This window comes from Lissotriton vulgaris, chromosome 5 (assembly GCF_964263255.1).
Source record: "Lissotriton vulgaris chromosome 5, aLisVul1.2, whole genome shotgun sequence".
NCBI lineage: Eukaryota > Metazoa > Chordata > Amphibia > Caudata > Salamandridae > Lissotriton > Lissotriton vulgaris.
Window position 1 is genome coordinate 1100775003 of NC_141693.1, and position 15595 is coordinate 1100790597.

At 50.1% G+C, this 15595-nt stretch overlaps 1 protein-coding gene across 1 annotated transcript in view; it reads left to right on the top strand.

Moving 5' to 3' along the window:
- SMC3 (structural maintenance of chromosomes 3) overlaps window positions 1-15595 on the top strand; it is an 889895-nt gene that overhangs the window by 244178 nt on the left and 630122 nt on the right. Inside the window, exon 15 of the mRNA XM_086922774.1 lies at window positions 14080-14179. Within this exon, the coding sequence (XP_086778900.1) occupies window positions 14080-14179 (100 nt within the window). The remainder of the gene's footprint in view (window positions 1-14079; window positions 14180-15595) is intronic.

Here is a 15595-nt window from a genome sequence, read left to right on the forward strand (position 1 = left end):
GTATTCTATGCACAGATATGAATTCAGCAGCCCACATGCCTCGAACCGAATATGCTACTTACCAGTATGCATCTGTTCTTGGCATGTAGGGCTTGTGAGAAGGTGGCCTGATATGCAGTTCTCACTATTCTAGTGATCACTATGCATCAGTCCAGCAACCCTTATGATGATTGGTTGTAAGTCAACCTTATAGACCAGCTATCCTAGTAGCATGGATACGAGCAGTCTAAGGCTAAGACTCTAGAGGGCGTGTTAAGCCAGCTGTTTACCACACATATACCCCTTGAACACCAAGTGAAAGGACACCACACAAGTGTTATGAAAATAAACAGTGTATTTATTTAAATCACAACAGCCCTGTACTCTTTATGAGGACAGGGTACTAAGCACAAAACAAAACTCTTACAAAAATACTTAAGTTAGCACAGTAAACACAAATGCCCGAGGGGCACGGAAAACCATATACTATGGAAGTGGAATGCGAAATTACTAGCAGGTAAGTACTGGACTAATAGGCTTTGGAATCGCTAGGACTTGACTATAGAATCGTTAGATTACGACTAGGAGGCCTAGGGGACTCGGGTGCAGAGTGTGCACTCTCACGCGGGATGCGGGACAAAGTCTATGGAGGCTAGTAAAGACAAAGTTAGTGTTCTCGGGCGAACCCGACCTGGTAGGAAGAAAACGACAGTGGATTCTGACCCTTGGATGGTGAGGCTATGCTGGGGCACCGAAATGCCGAAGTTACCTAGCCCAGGGGCTGCGGCTGCATATGTCTCAAAAGACGTCGGGAATCCTCGTAGACGGACCAGGAGCCTGAAGAAAAGATGCTGGCAGGCGACCAGTGAAGAGAGTTCGAAGTGATCCAAGCCTGGATCTCGAAGATGGATGACACCTGAAAGCAGAGGGGACCAAGTTTGTGACTACTAGCCAGTAGTCAGGTGGCACCAGGAGGGCACCGGATGGTAGTCACCTCGACTAGGTGAGTGGGCGACGCTGGCTCTGCAGATCTCACGGACCAGGAGGCGTTGTCGGCGACCAGGATGGAGGTGCGAGCTGTCCCACGATGGATGATGCTGTCGTCGTCGCTGGACCCAGGGTTGGGGCAACAAGACTTGGCAAATTCAAGCCCACGCGGTGGACTCAAAATGGCGTCTGGAGTGGACCAGGAGAGTCCGGGGTGCTCCTCTTTTGGAAGGGAGCAAGGGCCAGTCTGGAGCAACCAGACCAGCGGTGGTGATGTCATCGGGCGTCGTTAGGAAGGCCACAAGCCAGCGGGCTAGTAGCCAAACAACGCGGTGAGCAGCAAAAAGCAGAAGGGTCCCACGCAGATCGTGGAGATGCTGGGAGGCTGTACTTCGGTGCTGGAGCTGCTCAGGGTCGGGGCTTCTCGGACCCCAAAGCACTCACCAGAGGATCCCTCGGCGGTCGTGCTGGAAAGAAGTCGTGCAGTCTTGAAGATGGCCGGTCCCTCGAGGTCTCGTCGCACCCACGGATCTCAGCTTAGCTGTAGAGGTGGGTAGAGGTCAGAGGTGCCAGGGAAGCCGGTTCTCGTCGAGCTGGGCAGTCGGATTCCGGAGGAAGGACTTGCAGCAGACCGCAGTGTTCTTAAGATGGTGCCTGCGGATGCAGGGTGACTACTCCTTAGCCACAAGGGAGAATCTTGAAGAAGAAATCTTGAAGTCCTTTCGTAGAAAGTCGTGTCTTGATTCCAAAGATGATCTAATTTGGAAGGGGGCCCGCTCCTAACTTTATACTAGGAAAAGGGGACTAGGTCCTGCCTATGGGTGGGACTAGGAAGGGTGGTGGTTACACCCCTCTCCCATGCCGGGCTTTCCCCAGCTCAGGGGCTGTGTGCCCCTGGAACTGGTTCTGGCCGGCCTATGCACAGTGAGCACCGGGGTGCCACTCTGCAGTCACCTTCCTGTATAGCCCTGCCTACCCAGGATACACAAAACCCTGTCTGGGATGGTGCTAGCACCGCTCCTGACAGGAAACCCTTTGTCCAAGCTCCCCTCGCTGGAAGGACTCCCAGCTGCAGGGGGTCAGACTTGTGTCTGTGGTAGCAGCATCCATTTTGTGATGCTGAGGCTCGAGTTAACTTTAACCGGGGTTCAGGGTTACATACATGTCGTGTCCCTCTAGAAGGGTGGAATGCTAACCCCGTCGCCAGAATTGGCGAGGGGTTAGTATTCCAATTTGTATGACACCTTACTCGACATGTTTTGATAAAGCAATACCAAAGATAGCATTTAACCGCGAGGATTATAATGCACTTAAGAGTATATGGTATGCGTTATCATGGAACAGCTATTAGGACTTGGTTCCGCAAGCTGCAAACGGGCTCAGCTCATGCCAGAGCACCATCTCACATAATTCCAAGCACTCTGCCTTCAGGATTGTTAAGGCCTGCCATAGGAGTGACTTACAGGAATACATGTGTCCATTTTTAGGGTTAGATATAGGAATACTATATCTAAAGCAAAGGGTGATTACACCACCTTGCCCCAGCTGTCGTGCAGCCAGTTGTCAGATTTAGATGGCCAGCCAGGGGTGGCATAATACATGCTGCAGCCCCTGGTAGGCCCTGGGTACACCTATGCCCTGAGTTACAGGGTCTGATAAGGTGGCCCAGTACCAATTGGAAATGTACCTAGGGTACATGGAATCCATGTTAGAGAGAGAGCAGTAGGCCTGGGGTCCTGATTGGCAGGGCCCCAGGTCAACTAAGTCGGAAAACCAGCAAAACACCAGGCAAAAAGTCGGGGGTAACCATAGTCAGGTACCTACCTTCCTACAGGGCTGCTGACATTCATATCGCCCACCCTCCTCCCCGGCGCCTGTAGCAGCTGCAGCATTCACACATACTTCTGGCATGGTCATCTTTTAGCTAAGTTTCACTCAATCTGGGCCACAATGGCTAAAAACAATCTGAGGATGGAGTCGATGCCCATGCGCACTGTAGTCCAGGGGAGGAGCTACCTATCTCGTGATACTTCGAAGACTCTTCCAGGACAACAATGTGCAATCATCCGGACCCAACACTAGGCGGCGATCTATGCACAGATATGAATGTCAGCAGCCCTTCTTGCCAGGAACAGATGCATACTGGTAAGTAGCATATTCGTTCTTAATGGTGACATCATTCAATCTTCTGTAGTCAATAAAACAGCGAAGTCCCCCTTCTCGTTTAGGAATAAAAAACAATGAAGAAGCTGCTGGGGAGCGTGAAGGTCTAATAAAGCCTTTCTCAAGCATGGTGTCTAAGTAGTCCCTCAAATACAAATTTTCCTTCTCAGTGAGAGCATAAACCCTACTGCATGGGATTCTTGCTCCTATCTCAAGGTCAATGCGACAGTCGTATACCCTATGTGGAGGAAGAACTTCAGCTTCCTTGGCATCAAAGACTGACTGTAGATCTTGATAACAGGACGGTAATACTGACACAAGATTATCATCCTTCTCGGTGTTGGTTACTACTTCAACCGCCGCCACTAAAGGCTTTGGTCTGATGAAACGTCAGAGTAGAATTTTCCCAATCAATGTTGGGCTTGTGAAGTCTCAACCACGGGATGGCCAGAAGTACCAGGAATTGCGGAGAACAGATTAGATCGAAGTTTATTTCTTCATGAAGATTAGGGTCTATTTTCATGTGAAGCTGTACTGTACTATGGGTTAAGGACCCAGAGACAAGAGAGCTGCCATCTATAGTGGTGACATTACTGATTACCTCCTTTTCAATACAGGGTATCATGTTTTCTTTTGCCCAATCCGTATCCATGTAATTACCAGAGGCACCTGAATCTATCATCACAGAAACATGTAGCCCAAGTTGCCCATATGTAAGGTATGCCGAAACATAAAAATGATTAGTGGGACCTATCATAAAATCAGAAAAAGAGACTGTAAGTCCAGACCTACCCGGGATTCTCGTCTCACAGGACCCCGGGCTTTCTAGTTTCCCAAGCTCTTTGGTTGGTTTGGTTTAATCGGACAGGACCTCAAAAAGTGACCCGCCTTGCCACAATATAGGCATAGTCTATGTGTTCTTCTTCGTTGTCTCTCTTCGGGCGTCAGTGGACCCCTTACTATGCCTATCTGCATAGGCTCGCTTTCCTCAAGTACCTTCTCTGGATCACTCTTTTTATCCCTGATACTGACATACCTAGGTTCGAACTTCCCTTTCTCTCTGTCTCTTTCTTGTAACCGATGTTCTATCTTAACCACTAGATCAATGAGATCTGTGCAGGACTCAGGTAAATCGACTATCTGGGATAAGGCATCTTTTAAATCGTCCCTCAGTCCCCTGTAAAATAGAGTGCTACGTTTCTCTTCGGGCCAGTTGGATTCTACCACCAGTCTCCTAAATGATGTTATGTATGCGACAAGATCTTGAGTACCCTGTTTAAGTCCTAATAGCTCAGTATTAGAGGAATGGGTATACATATGCCTGTCAAATAGTTTACGGAATTCCCTCTTAAAAGCTGGGAAACTACGCAACAGTGGGTCGTCTCTGTCTACCAAAGGAATGGCCCAATCGGCTGCAGGACCGCTAAGGTATGATATTACAAAAGCTACTTGAGACTGGTCAGAAGGAAAACAAGCAGCTTTACAAGAAAAATGCAGCTGGCATTGACTAAAGAAAGCCACACATCGAGCCGCGTCCCCCGAAAACCTCTCAGGGGGTGCTAACGGAATGGATGGAGGTGTAGTGACCTGTACTACTGGCGGCGCAACATTAGATCCTCCACCCAACGCTCCTGTCGACTGTTGGAGCTGGAGAGCATCCACTCTGTTAGCTAAGGCCTGTGTCTCTGCCTGCAGGTTACCTATCATACCAGCGAGATCCACCAGGGTGACCGTTCCCAATTCCATGACGCTGGGGCAGAACATACCACTTGGGCTTTGCGTTCTGTAATGGTTTCAGGCTTGTTTCGCAGGAGCGTCAGGAACTTGGAGAGTAGTCCTCAGTTGTCCCCTACGGCCCTCCGACTCTATCAGACTCTAGAGTATCGGATGGCACGCCATGGGAAAACAGGGAAACAAAACAAGGAAAGGTTGGGGAAGAAGATAGCAGATCCTGAATGTGGCACCTCAGCGTGGATTCTGGATGAGGAGGCAGGCTGTAAGGGAAGGATAAGGTTACAACCTATACTCTACTACAAGCTTGTGTATATCTCCAATACATATGTGTCACCTACCACAGTAATAGTTAGAGCTTTGGAATACCAATGGTGGGTAATTCTGGTGTTGACTCCCTGTGCAATAAAAAGACATAGATTATAACATTCTACCCCAAACTTATGTTAGTATGTATAAGAAGATATTCTGTGAATCTCACCACGCGGATTTGAGGAATGCTTGGCTTGTACCTCACCCTATTCCAAGTTATAATGTGCTTGCACGAGTCTTTCGTCTGACGTATGTACAAAGTGTAATCTGCCAAAAGTTTCACAACCTTGTTACATCCATCAATAACCACAAACAAGAATTTAACCCCTTAAGTGCTGCCTCGGTGCATTGGCCGACGGCAGCACTACCTCCCCAGTGCTGCGCACGACCATTGGACGTCCATTCAGCACTAGTTCCAATGGACAGCGCAGCATTGGGGAGGAATGTTTAATAGCATCTATGAGGATAAGAGAGGCAGCGCTACACTCTGTTACCGTGATTCTGGTAGCTGAGAAGCACAACACACCAAACACTGGTCCACTCGAGTGCCCCAAAGGAAGGATTATAGCAAACTGCCAAAGGGAAGGCTGAAGAGGGTGGTTCACCCAACGGGAGACAGCTCCGGCCAGTGAACCTGATACGAATGTGCAATAAGCAGCACCCGGCCGGGCGACGGGGAAAGACCCGGCCGCCGGGCGGAGTACCAGGATAGGGGAGTGTGGAGAAAGCAGCACCCGGCCGGGCGACGGGGAAAGACCCGGCCGCCGGGCGGAGCAACAGGATAGGGGAAAAAAGAAATGATGCGAACGAACACGAATTACAGCAAACGTGTTCTAAGGAAGCCTCGAAGGAATCACTAAGTGCCCCAAACAAAACGCAGTAATTTAGAACCGCCAGAGATTGTACGGGAAACGGTGGAGCAGATCACCAGCACGTAGGATGGAACGCTCCGGGCCGGAAACACCACAAACAAAACCGGAAGTCAGGCAAACGCCACAGGGACGGAAGAACAGGTAGTGAGCCAAACGCTAGAACGCAAAGCCGCGTTCTGGTGAATCGGTGTGCCTTAAATAGAAACCAAGGCCACTAGCGTTTAAAGGAACACCATGCGTCTCGATTGGGACCTCGGGGCATGACACCCACCAGCCAAGACAGGACAGAAGTTTCCACAGGAGACCAGACACACGTACCAGGAAAGTGACCTGGTCCCTTCCAGGCAAGAGGAGCCCCCACAAGCAGAACACCACCGACCCCAAGATGGATGGAGGAAGAAGAAAGAAGACTGAAGAGGCCCTCACACTCCCTACAGAGGGACCAAGGGCAAGGCCGAAGAGGCCAAAGTACTCCACACCCCTCCAAGGCAACAAAGCTTCCATCCAAAGCCAGGAGGAGAAGCTTAGTGGTCCAAGGAAACGAGGGAAAAGAAGGTGAGCCCACCCCAGATGGAAGGCAACAGGCCAGCCAGAGCGGCCCCAACAGACATAAGCCGCCAGAAGCAAGAAAAACAGCCCGGGTCCCCAGAAAGACCGGGAGGGCGATGCCCGTCAAGGAAGAGCACAGAATCATCCCAGCCTGCAGAACAGGAGCAGAAAGGTGAGGAAATGCACAGACACACCACCACGAGGGGCCGCACATACAATCTCAAGAAGTAATAGCAACATACGTAAACGCCATGGAGAACAGGCACCTAAAGTCTACCAGAACTCCCTAGCAGAGCGCAAGCTATATAACAGCTACCGCTACCCCACATAGGGTACGTTACATCCCAAGACATGGGAACCCTCTTTGGAATAACTTCCGCAGCAGAGGAAAAACAAAGGAACCACAGGGAAAAGACCCCCGCGGAAGGCTTGTCAGGCAGCCTCAGAGAAAAAACAGAAGGCCTAATCTCCGGGCCAATTCTGTGCAGATAACGCTAGCAAAACACAGTCAACAAAAGGGCCGTCCAGCAGCCAACAACGCCATAGTCCCAGCAAGAAGGACTCAAATGGCCAGAAAACACACTCCACAGCAAGGGCAGCCCAAAAGAAAGTCCAAAACAAGCTCAACTCAGCAGTCACTGAGGAGGGGGAGGGAGAGGACAAGCCATGCTATGCCAGGAACACTTGGATGGCGGAGTCTGCAGGGGCATGGAATAACAGGCTGCCATCAAACGGAAGATCAATCAGCCTTTCCTGAATGTTTTCAGGGAACACGCCTTCACGAAGCCAAGCATGGCGACGGAGGGCGACTGAGGAAGCCATTGCCCGGCCCAGCACCTCCTAGATGTCCAGAGCAGAGAATAAACGCCGCTAGCTTCTGGCCATCCAACGCATGATGCCGTAAGTCCACGTGAACAGTCTCCTGGGAAGTTGCGGATCCCAAGGACTTAGCCGAGTCCCACAAACAAGAGGAGACCCTAGCCAACACACATAAGGTGTTAAGGGCCCGCAGAGCAGCGCTGGTCGAGGCGAACATCTTGCACCCCCAAGAGTCCAGCCAGCGGGCCTCCCGTGATATGTTATATGTTATATGTGGTTTTATAACGCGCTCCGATAGTCAAGACTGTCCTGGCGCGGAGAAGAAACTGGATCAGAATGGAAAAAGGAGGCTGCTATTCATGAACTTGAAAGAGGTGCGTTTTAAGCAGTTTTTTAAAGTTGGTAAGATTGGGAGCGTGTCTAAGAGCGTCTGGCAGGGCGTTCCACATTTGAGCTCCCTTTACCGTTAGAGATTGTCCACCCAGGCGGACTCTTCTGAATCTGGGGACGACCACCTGCTTTCTGGAGGTAGATCGCAACTGACGGGACGGGAGGTAGAGAGTGAATCTTTTGGCTAGATAGGGAGGGCATGGTCCATTGAGGGCTTTATAGACGATGACCAAAGTTTTAAAGCGCACTCTTTGTGCCACAGGAAGCCAGTGAAGCTCCTTCAACTGTTTGCGAACGCTGAGTCTCCTGGGGATGTTAAAAATGAGTCTCACCGTAGCATTCTGGACTACCTGTAACTTTCTGATCATATAGTCAGGAGCTCCTATATAAAGGGCGTTTGAGTAGTCCAGACGGGAGAGTACCAGAGCTCTGGCTACCGTTTCTTTGGCCATTTGTGGAAGGAGGGGAAAGAATCTGCGAAGAGTGGTCAGGGTTCCAAAGCACGTTCCCGCCAAACGCGAGATCTGGTCGCGGAAACATAAGTCGGCATCGAACCAGATACCCAGGTTCTTGGCAATTCCACTTTCTCCCGTTGTGCATGTTGATTCACTGGGCCAAATAGACTCTTTAAAGTCAATGGGGAATTGGCCGTAAAGCAGAATTTCTGTTTTATCCTCGTTGCATTTGAGGCATGATTTATCTAGCCAAGCAAATATAGGATAGGCATTGGCGTACTCCAGAGGTGCACAAGTTCTCTTTTTTCCAGGTGAAGAAAAGCTGGGTGTCGTCGGCGTAGGCCATTATCTTAGCACCCCAGCTCTCTGCCAGCCGGATCAGAGGAGTTAGATAAATATTAAATAAAAGGGGACTTAAAGTCGACCCCTGGGGTACTCCAGTTTCTACCCTTCTATTAGAGGAGTGATATGGGGGTAACCAAATCTGTTGGGTACGGTCAGATAGGAAAGACCTGATCCAATCTAAAACCGTGCCCGAGATGCCAATGTCCTCCAGCCTAGATAAAAGCTGGAGGTGGGGCACCGTGTCGAACGCGGCAGAGAGGTCCAAAAGAATAAGGGCCGCTCTGCCGCCTCCGTCAAGGCATTCCCTAATGGCCTCAGCCATTTCCACCAATGCAGTTTCAGTACTGAAAGAGGTGCGTAACCCTGATTGGGCCGGATGAAGAGCTTCAGAGGATTCCACGAATTTCTCAAGTTGCCGAAATGCGGCCTTCTCGCAAACTTTGGCAAGGGCTGGTAGGAGTGATATGGGCCTGTAGTTGGAGGTGATCGATGGATCTGCGGCGGTTTTTTTTATCAGAGGGAGAAGTTTGGCTTGTTTCCACTTGGTGGGCACAGTTCCTGAAGTTAGGGATTCATTAACCAGGGCGGTGACCATGGGGGTAATTACTTCAGCAATTCCATTCAGGACCCTTGCAGGGCAAGGATATATAGGAGACCCTGACTTCAGAGTTTTTAATATGGCCATAACATCTACACTTTCAACCTGAGTGAATTTGGTCATTTCTGCTTTAACCCTTGATATTAGGGGAAGTGAAGGGGGAAGAGGTTGGCCGTTTAAGGCTAGATCCGATTGCGGGGCAAGTGGCTGGTCAGGGTTATTCAGACTGTCTTGGATTTTTTGAATTTTCTCGATGAAAAAAGTGGATAGTTGTTCACACCAGTCAGTGGAAGGCGGAATTGCCGTCTTCTTTGCTACCGGGGCAGTAAAGCTTTTAACTATGGAGAAAATTTCTCGACTGTTGTTTTTGGCTTTTTGAATTCTAGACGCGTAGAATTCCCCTTTAGCTGTTTTAATCGCTGCATAGTAACTTTTTTGGGCTGCACGCAGTTCCTTTTTAGCAGTGGGACAATAGTTCTTTCTCCATACTCGCTCTAGCGCCTTACATCCTGTTTTTAAAGTTTTTAATTGTTCAGTATACCAGGGGGAAGTGGGGGCTATCCTATGATTGTTTTTACTTTTGCTTTTTGGTAGTGACTTAATGGAAGAGTCTATCCAGGATGAGAGGTTGTCTACCGCTTCATCCAAGTTTTGTGCTTTCATTGGGGTGGAGTGGGTGAGGGCCTCCACTAGATCCGGAATATTAATTCTTCTAGGGCGTTCCTCAGTCTTAAGTGTGGGTAACACACGGGTTTTGTTAATAAACCAGGAGAAGTGAACCGGAAAGTGGTCTGACCATGAAATGGGATATGGTGGATCGTTAGAAATGTTAAAGTTGGAATATATCAGATCTAAACAATGCCCCCCTTCATGAGTGACAGATTGCACCTGATGAGCCATCTGAGCCAAACTACAGATGTCTTTCATCTCTTTAACTCTGGGAGCAGAGCTCGTGTCCATATGTAGATTAAAATCTCCCAACATTAGGAAGTGAGGGAATCTGAGTGCACGTTGGATGACGATCTCCTCCAGGGATTTGATAAAATTGCCTAGAGGACCCGGAGGGCGATAGATCAATAGTCCCCCCAGAGTGAATTGCGGGGATAATGCTAGGGAGAATTCCATAGCTTCTCCATCCTCAATCCCTCCTGTGCATTCTATCCTCAGAGTCCATTTCTCCTTATAGATCACGGCTAAGCCTCCTCCCCTGCCTTTATTGCGGTCCTGTCTGGTGATTTTAAACCCTCTGGGGACAGCCAGCTCAACTACTGGGGCGCAGCTCTCATTCAGCCAAGTCTCTGTGATGAATAGGATGTCAAGGTTTTTATCAATGATGAATTCATATACTTCCTCTGAGTGTTTTGATAGGGAGCGTGCATTGATAAGGGCAGCCTGAATAGGTGGGTCATCCGCTGTGGTAAGCTGGGGGAAGGAGGGATTGATGGCAGAGTCAATGGCGGCAAGGAAGGAAAAGCAGTTGCAAAAGTGGACTTGAGGGGTGGAGGGAACGACACGCCGGGTCACGCGGCGCTGAAAGGTGCCGGGGCACCGGATCCCCCAGCTCCCTCCCACCAGAGCCCTGGTGGAGAACCTCCAAGAGATGGTCCGCCGGGAAATGAGCAACCGGGTCACCCATGCGCCGGATACCCACAGCCGTGGACACCGCGTGAGCGAAGGCCACACCAGCCTCCGTAGGGCCCCGCGGTGGTGAAAGCAGCTCCTCCGTGGGCGACGGCTGCAAACTAAGGCGACCGTCCCTGAAGCCAAGCGAGGCGGGCAAAGGCCAGATCTGGAAGTCAGAAGGAACCAAAGAATGCGGATCCTGACGCTCCTCTGGTGAACACTTCGGCCTCGGAAATGGCGGGGAGTAGCCCTTCGAGGATGCCAGCAAAAAAGACACCAAGCGGCGGCCTTTCTCCAGAGAGGATGACACCAGTAGGCATCCAACCTCCGGAGAAGATGGGGCGTCCGAAGACGATTCCTCGGCACGACCTCTGTGTGGAGCCGTAGAGTCTGCTGCCTGAGGCAGGACATCAACACTATCCGGCGCCGAGGGAGACGCCGGATAAGGCCCCTCCAAGTCACACCGCGTCTGGGACTGGAGTGGGGCCGGAGCCGAAGTAGCCAAGGGGCGGCACCGGAACGACGCCAACTCGACCTCCGCCGATGCAGCCGTCTGCACAGAAGAATGAGAGGGACCGGGGGAGTGACACTAAGCCCTCCACCAGCCTCGCCCCAGGATGTGACGAAGGTGGCCCGGCGACCCATGCGGTGGCGCCAGGGACGATTCAACATCCGATTCGCCCTCCGACGAGGCAGCCTCCTGCGAGAAGAGACGAGAGGGGCCTGGAGGGGGACGAGGGGTCCCCGCCCAACCTCGACCCAGAGCGGGACGAGGAGGGCCCACCGACCCCTGTGGCGTCGCCCGGACCAGCAGGTGCCGGCAATGTGGCGGCGTCAGCTCAGCCGTGGACAAGGCTTCCGCCTGCCCAGAGGGCCAAGCGGGGCTCAGGGATTCGACCCGAGCCCCGGCGACCTCCCGTGACACCATAGGGACTCCTGCGGGAGTTTGCGGCGAGACAGAGACATCGTGGTCCGAAGGAGGGACCCCTGAGGAGCTGCACCCCAACAGCACCACATCCTCCAAGCCTGGATCCGAACCAGTCTGGGCCGGAGCCGCTGCCGCCGCGGAGGACCCCATGCAAGGCACGGGGTCCACCGACGCCCCCGGAGGGGAAGGAGGAGGAGACGCCAGCGAGGCCTGCAAAGCCGCCGCGTATGTCTCTATTTGGACTCTCGATGTCCCCTTACCCGGAAACAGTGGATAAGAGGAGGACAAGCGGGGTCGCACCACCCGCGGCGAGCCCACGCCCCCGGCAAAGCCAAACACAAGCCCCCGGGGACAAACTGCGACACTTACACACCAGGGAGCAACGCTCTCGCGACATCGGAGAGGGGCGAGGACGACGACAAAGGCCGCTTCTGAAGCCGTCTTCCGAGGAAGATAGAGGGGACGAAGCCGACCTTGAGAGACGCGCTGAGAGTAGTTTCATCCGACGCTCCCGCCACGATTTTGGCTTCAACTGTTGGCATGCCTCACAATCAGTGGTGCCGTGATCTTCCCCTAAACACCAGATACAAATGAGGTGAGGGTCCATCACCGACATAAGACGCCCACACGACGTGCAGGTGTTGACGCCTGAAGGCATTCGCACACTGTTCCACCAAAAATAGACACAATGAGGTAAGAAAAAAGAGCCCCAAAACAGGCCCGAGCAAGACCGGACTCGCGTTGCACGCGGAAAAGGAAAAAACAGACGTAGGCGCGCCGGGTTAGGGCTTATGTGACCTCGCTGACATCCCGTACGCGGACGACGCCTGGGCGGACTCGTGTGGTGTCGCCTCGCCCCCCGGCGTGCAGGGATGCTGTGGCCAAAAGTTTCTGGATCCAGTCTCACGCCTGAGATAATTCTTACATGAAGAAATCTGCGGCTAATCATCTCTATCGGATCTTGATTCTTTACACTTACCTGTGGTGTGTTTTTGTTTCTATTGGACATTGAGTGGAAGGTCCTGAGGGAGAAACCCGGCAAGGACCTAGGAAACAAAATCAACAACTGAGTGGTTGAACACTTTATCTTTTACGACTCTCTGCAGACTGTGAGATGAGTTTGTGTTTTGTGATACTTAAAGAAGGAAAGTAAAGTCAGAGTTTCCCAACCAAAATGGTTTGTTTGTTATAGGGTATGGGTTGAGGAGCTGTTCCATCAACTAAACCATCAAAAGGTGGGACTGCACCTGCCTCGAAACTGTGTGCCCGCTGATTTCAGACATCCTGAGAAATCGTTACTTCATCACCACTGTTTGAAGCGCCTGTCCAGATAGCTTTGTTCAAGCCAGTGGATAAATATTATTTCTTGTGCCTGTTGTGGGAGCCCCCTCCCACCCGGCACTGAAAAATCTTTACTGTGACTGGTAGTTCTTGAAAAACATGTCACCCTACTCGTATAACATAAGACATCTGAGGTTTATTGGCATCCTAGCTAACTAGTGTTCTGTCCATTGCCTAGTAGTTACTGATCTTTTCAACTCCTTATGCCAGAACGTGTGCACTCAAACTGGACACTGATAACTGAACACAGAGTCACCATTAGACACCACCATGAAGAGCCCCTACAAGCACCTACAATAAATATTTTGCTTGGTGGACATTTTTTTATTTACTTGATTGGTTTATTTGGGTATTTTCCTAGGTTTATGTTCGGTGCACAGTGTGCATGCCTGAGCACATTCCTTAATTGTAAACCTCTGTATTCCAAAACCATAAGAACTTTGGTTCTCTTGAACAAGAGAACATTAATCCTTAAGAATTTAAAAACACCCTAGTCAATGCAGACACCTACAGCATCAGAGCTAGAACAACCTTTGGGGGGTTTTTCTCTGGGTAATTTATTTTTTATTTTTGTGTGTATTTGTATTTACACTACCTGACATTGTGTTGGCAAGATGGTGTTCTCTGTAATTAAAGGTCTAGAATATTTTAGCTCTAATGAAGTCCTCTTAATTTGTAAAGTAAAAAACATCCTGTATGTTCAACTTGAAGGTATTTAAAGTGTCATAATGTTTCTGAATTTCTTCATCCACATAACATCCTAGAGTAAACCTTCTCTACTCGTTCCCCCCCCTACCCTGAAAGTGTTGCATGCTAAGATGGAGCATCTGGTAGTTCAGAAGCACCCTTAGGTCATTCAAGGTTTCGTCGGGTTTTGTTGTCCTAGTATTTATGGAAATCGGCACAAATTTATCAGAGATGCATTCTATCTCAGTTTTTCACTACTTAGAGAAATATTTTTATAGTGTTGTTTTTTACACTTCCCAGTTACTTGTGGAGAGAGGAGAATGCGGAACAGCAGTCCCTGGCTGCCAAGCGCGAAGATTTGGAAAAGAAACAACAACTTCTTCGAGCTGCTACTGGAAAGGTGAGGAATATGTGTGGTAGTCAAAATATTTCAAATTGTACCTTGGAAAATAATGGCAGAATACAGTTTCTATTTTTGAGTGAATGTGTGGGGGCATTTGTATTCAGTATTGTAAAGATTAGGATATTCAAGGCTCTTTGTGGCTTAGAATATGAATTGTTCAATATCTTAAGTCTGTTGTTTTCACTGTCCAGTTGTGAACCAGACCTATTGCTTACACAATACATAGTGTGTTGTTAAACCCTTTTACAATGGGCTTTTTTGGACCAGCCTGTTCAGCCATCAGCTTGAGACATTATCAATCATATCTTTGCTCAAACTCTCATTTCGTGCCTATGCCAAAAGAATGTATTCGTCCCCTTACCTCATGCTTACACTGGACTAATAGAGAGACTATTTTTCAACAACATCTCCATCTGTTGGCTCTTTGTGCTTTTCCTACAGAGTTACTTTTTTCTCTCTTGCAGGCCTCTTTCACCTGTGAGTCACTGTAGGAAAGTGCCCCTTTTTGTCATGGTCACCCCCAGTTCTTGCCACTGGTATTGATGTTTTTTGACTGATGTGCACTGGGTCCCTGCTAACCAAGCCAGCCATACTGCCAGTGCTCTTTCCCGAAAACATGGTAAAATGGTCTAATTGTCCCACCTTTTGGCACCCCTCGAAGGCCCTAGTAAGTGGTACCCCTGGTACCTAGGGCATGGGTACCAAAAAAAGACCCTAAGGGCTGCAGCATGTATTATGCAACCCTAAGGGACCCCCATGCAAATTGCATGCAGACTGCTTGTCATGGGTCAAACCATGAGTGAAAACATGACAAGACGCACTCAGTGTGTGCCATGTCAAAGTCTCTGCATGGAATAAATGCAAGTCATCCCTACAACAGGCCTTGTAGCCCTAAGGTAGGGTGCGCATTATATTACGTGCCGACTGGTCTCATCCAGCCTGCCACCACAGACATGTTTCTTACCCCCTGCAGGTGGGAGCCCATGCTTTCTAAGGCCAGAAACCATGCCTGCTCAAGAGGAAGGTGTTCAAACCTCCTCCAGCAGGATAGCTACTGATTTAGCATATCTGAAAGAAACACGTAGTGATAGATGCCTACCTTAGAACTCCCCCAGGCGTCAGACTGGATCTGGAAAGTTTTTCGTCAGTAGAACCTCTGCGCGTCGGTAGGCGTCGTCCTGCGGCTCCGCGTGCGTCCTTCGCACCGTGATGACGTCGTCGGAGCTACTTAGACACGCCCACGAGCGCTGACGTCAGTTCTTTCTTTTTCCGCGCCACCAAGTGCAGGTTCGGGGAGAGCAAGTACCCCCAGTCATTTTTTGACTGACTTTTTCGAGGCCTTTTACCTCATCTTTTCGAGTCAATTGACTCCTGGTGTCATAGGGATACCTGGTTTCAAGAACTGTTGGTACA